Source organism: Bison bison, unplaced genomic scaffold, assembly GCF_000754665.1.
Source record: "Bison bison bison isolate TAMUID 2011002044 unplaced genomic scaffold, Bison_UMD1.0 scf7180017845650, whole genome shotgun sequence".
NCBI lineage: Eukaryota > Metazoa > Chordata > Mammalia > Artiodactyla > Bovidae > Bison > Bison bison.
The window spans coordinates 4,943-7,959 of record NW_011476223.1 but is presented as its reverse complement, the minus strand read 5'-3'; the positions used below and the strand labels follow the sequence as shown (position 1 = coordinate 7,959).

At 39.4% G+C, this 3,017-nt stretch overlaps 1 protein-coding gene across 1 annotated transcript; it reads right to left on the bottom strand.

Annotated features, from left to right (window-relative positions):
• Positions 1-1,608: 1,608 nt before the first annotated feature.
• LOC104985872 (olfactory receptor 52Z1-like) lies at positions 1,609-2,565 on the bottom strand. The gene has a single exon (XM_010836270.1). It carries the CDS (start codon positions 2,563-2,565, stop codon positions 1,609-1,611), a length of 957 nt encoding a protein of 318 aa, XP_010834572.1.
• Between the last annotated feature and the right edge of the window lie 452 nt (positions 2,566-3,017).

Here is a 3,017-nt window from a genome sequence, read left to right as displayed (position 1 = left end):
AGTCTCTCATGCTGGGGGAGTTTGAGGGCAGGAGGAAAAGAGGACGACAGAGGATGAGATGTCTGGATGGCATCCCCGACTCGATGGAGGTGAATTTGAGTGAACTCCGAGAGTTGGTGATGAACAGGGAGGCCTGGCGTGCTGCGATTCATGAGATCACAAAGAGTTGGACATGACTGAGTGACTGAACTGAACTGAACTGATAGTATGATTATAAAATGATTAAGAGGAGCTTTGACATTCATTTGAGGAGCAGATTCAGATTTTTTATTCATTCCAGTGCTTTTACTAATGTATGGTGCTAGTGGTAAATAACCCACTTGCAAATGAAGGAGACATAGAGACATGGGCTGGATCTGTGGGTAGGGTAGATCCCCTGGAGGACCCACTCCTGTATTTTTGCCTGGAGAATACCTATGGACAGAGGATCCTGGTGAGCTAGAGTCCATAGGGTCTCAAAGAGTCGGACACAACTGAAGCAAGTTAGCATGCATACATGCTAAAAATCCATAAAGTTCTACCTCTGGCAAATTTTTCTCCTGTCTCCAGAGTGAAAAATTAAAATAGCTTGATGCCTCAAGATCACCTAAAATCATTATGTCCCATAATGCCTGAAATTATACTTAGGAAAGAGGAAATATGGGCTTCCCCAGTGGCACTAGTGGTAAAGAACCCTCCGATCAGTGCTGGAGATGTCAGAAGTGGGCTCGATCCCTGGGTCAGGAAGATCCCTTTGGGGAGGATATGGTAATCCACTCCAGTATTCTTTCCTAGAGAATCCCATGGCCAGAGGAGCCTGGTTGGTTACAATCCGTGGGGTCATGGAGTTGGACATGACTGAAGCATTGTGTATTACACACCAGGAAGGAATATAAAAGGAGATTCCTTTCTCTATCCTGCAGGTCCTGTGTATGTAGGATACAGACTGATTACAGTAGTATTACTGGTAATAGTAACAATAAACAACCTTCCTTCATTTTCATTACATGCTATGCAGTGTTTTATAAGCTTTAAATAAAACATTTTACTTAATAATTTTAACAACCTTATAAGTTACATAATAGTTTGTGCCTATTATAAAGATAAGTGTACAGAATTCCAGAAAGAGTAAATGTACTCTGCCAAGGCCATACATCTGAAATTCAAGACTTGAACTTAGAGCCCAAATGCTCAGCTAATACATCAGGATGCTAAATACATGAGTACTATTTTCTCTGATTTACAGAGGTCATATTATAGGAGAATAAACTAAAACCCTGATAAGCTGATTTGACTTTTTTTTTCATTTTTTTTAGTGTGTGTAGGTGGGCTGTGTCTTCAGTTCTCCTGTTTGTCTATATTAGCATAAAACTGAAATTAACTATTGAATTTCTTTGCTTTAAACTTGTAACAAAGCTCATTATTACACAGACTCTAAAATGTCCATGGTCTGACACTGTTCCGAACAAAAGCAGTGAAACAAGAGTTTAACATGATCTGATTTACTCAAATCTTAATGCTATTATTCTCTCTTAATGCTGACATGATATGATATCCAATATAATTGTAGGTACTCTTCAATTAGTGGAGTTACATAGAGAATTAAAGAACTACACTGTTCAATCTACATCAGCAAAATTTCTTGCTCAAAGAAAAGACCTGGATAAATTTCTCCTGAATTTGCTTGGTCTTAACTCCATAAATGATGGGGTTGAGAGTGGTTGGTACCACCACATAAAGATTGGCAAGAAGGATATGTATATGGAGTGGTATACTGTGGCCCCCGAATCGGTGAGCAAAGAATGAAAAAAAGGCTGGGGTATAGAATAGTAATATAACACAGACATGGGAGCCACAAGTACCCAGAGCCTTGAGCCGGGCATCTTGGGAAGGAATTCTAAGCACAGTACACAGTATTAGGGCATAAGAAATGATGATAAGCACCACGTCCAGGCACGTGGAAAATAGAGCCACAATCACCCCATAGTAGATGTTGACTTGGATGTTATCACAGGCAAGCCTGGCAATGCCCATATGTTCACAGTATGAGTGATGAATAATGTTCCTTCCACAGTAAGTAAGCCGATAAACCAGAAAAACCAAGGGGAAACAGATGAGGAAACTCCTAATTATAGAAGCAATGCCTATTTTTCCAATGACTGAGGGTGTTAGAATGGTAGTATATCTTAGTGGATAACAGATGGCTACATAGCGATCAAATGCCATGGCCAGCAATATGGCAGACTCTGCCACAAAGATGAAGTGGAGGAAAAACATCTGGGACACACAGCTACTGAAAGATATACCCACTTCTTGGAACCAGAAGATTGCTAACATCTTGGGTGTGGTGACAGTGGAAAGAAAGATATCTGCCAAGGCTAACATGGAGAGGAAAAGGTACATGGGCTCATGAAGACTGCGCTCAGTGAAGATCAGAAATAGTAAGAGGGTATTTCCTACAACAGCGACTATGTACATGGAACAAATGGGGATGGAGATCCACTTGTGTGCATCTTCCAGTCCTGGGATCCCAATCATGGTGTACCAAATGTCTCTAAGGTTAGTGTAGTTTGAAGAGGTTGCCATCTTTTATTCTGTCCTCTGATGCTGAACCCTGAAATAGGGTGAAGGAGAGAGAAAGAGAATGAGAATGAAGTATCAGGGCTATTTTATCATATTAAGTGTGACTCTTGGCATTGCAGTAATTTAACTGCCTTAAAAAAGGATGGTAATAAGTAATAATTCAAAGATGATAAGCCAAATAGACTTCACTGACAAGAAAGTTACCATGACTTAATAGAGCTAATGCTATTGGTATTGATAATGAAAATAACAATCATAATAAACATTTAATGGGCTTATAATTTCATTTAGGCACTGTGACCAATACATTATATTTATTGACTTAGCATCATATAAGAAAACTTCTTTATAAGCTCTTAAGTATCATCAGTTTTACTTCTTGTCTGACTAGTCACTCCTGGTGATTAATTTTTTCTAGAGCTAAAGAAAAAAGTGTTCAGAATACTGGTGTGGCC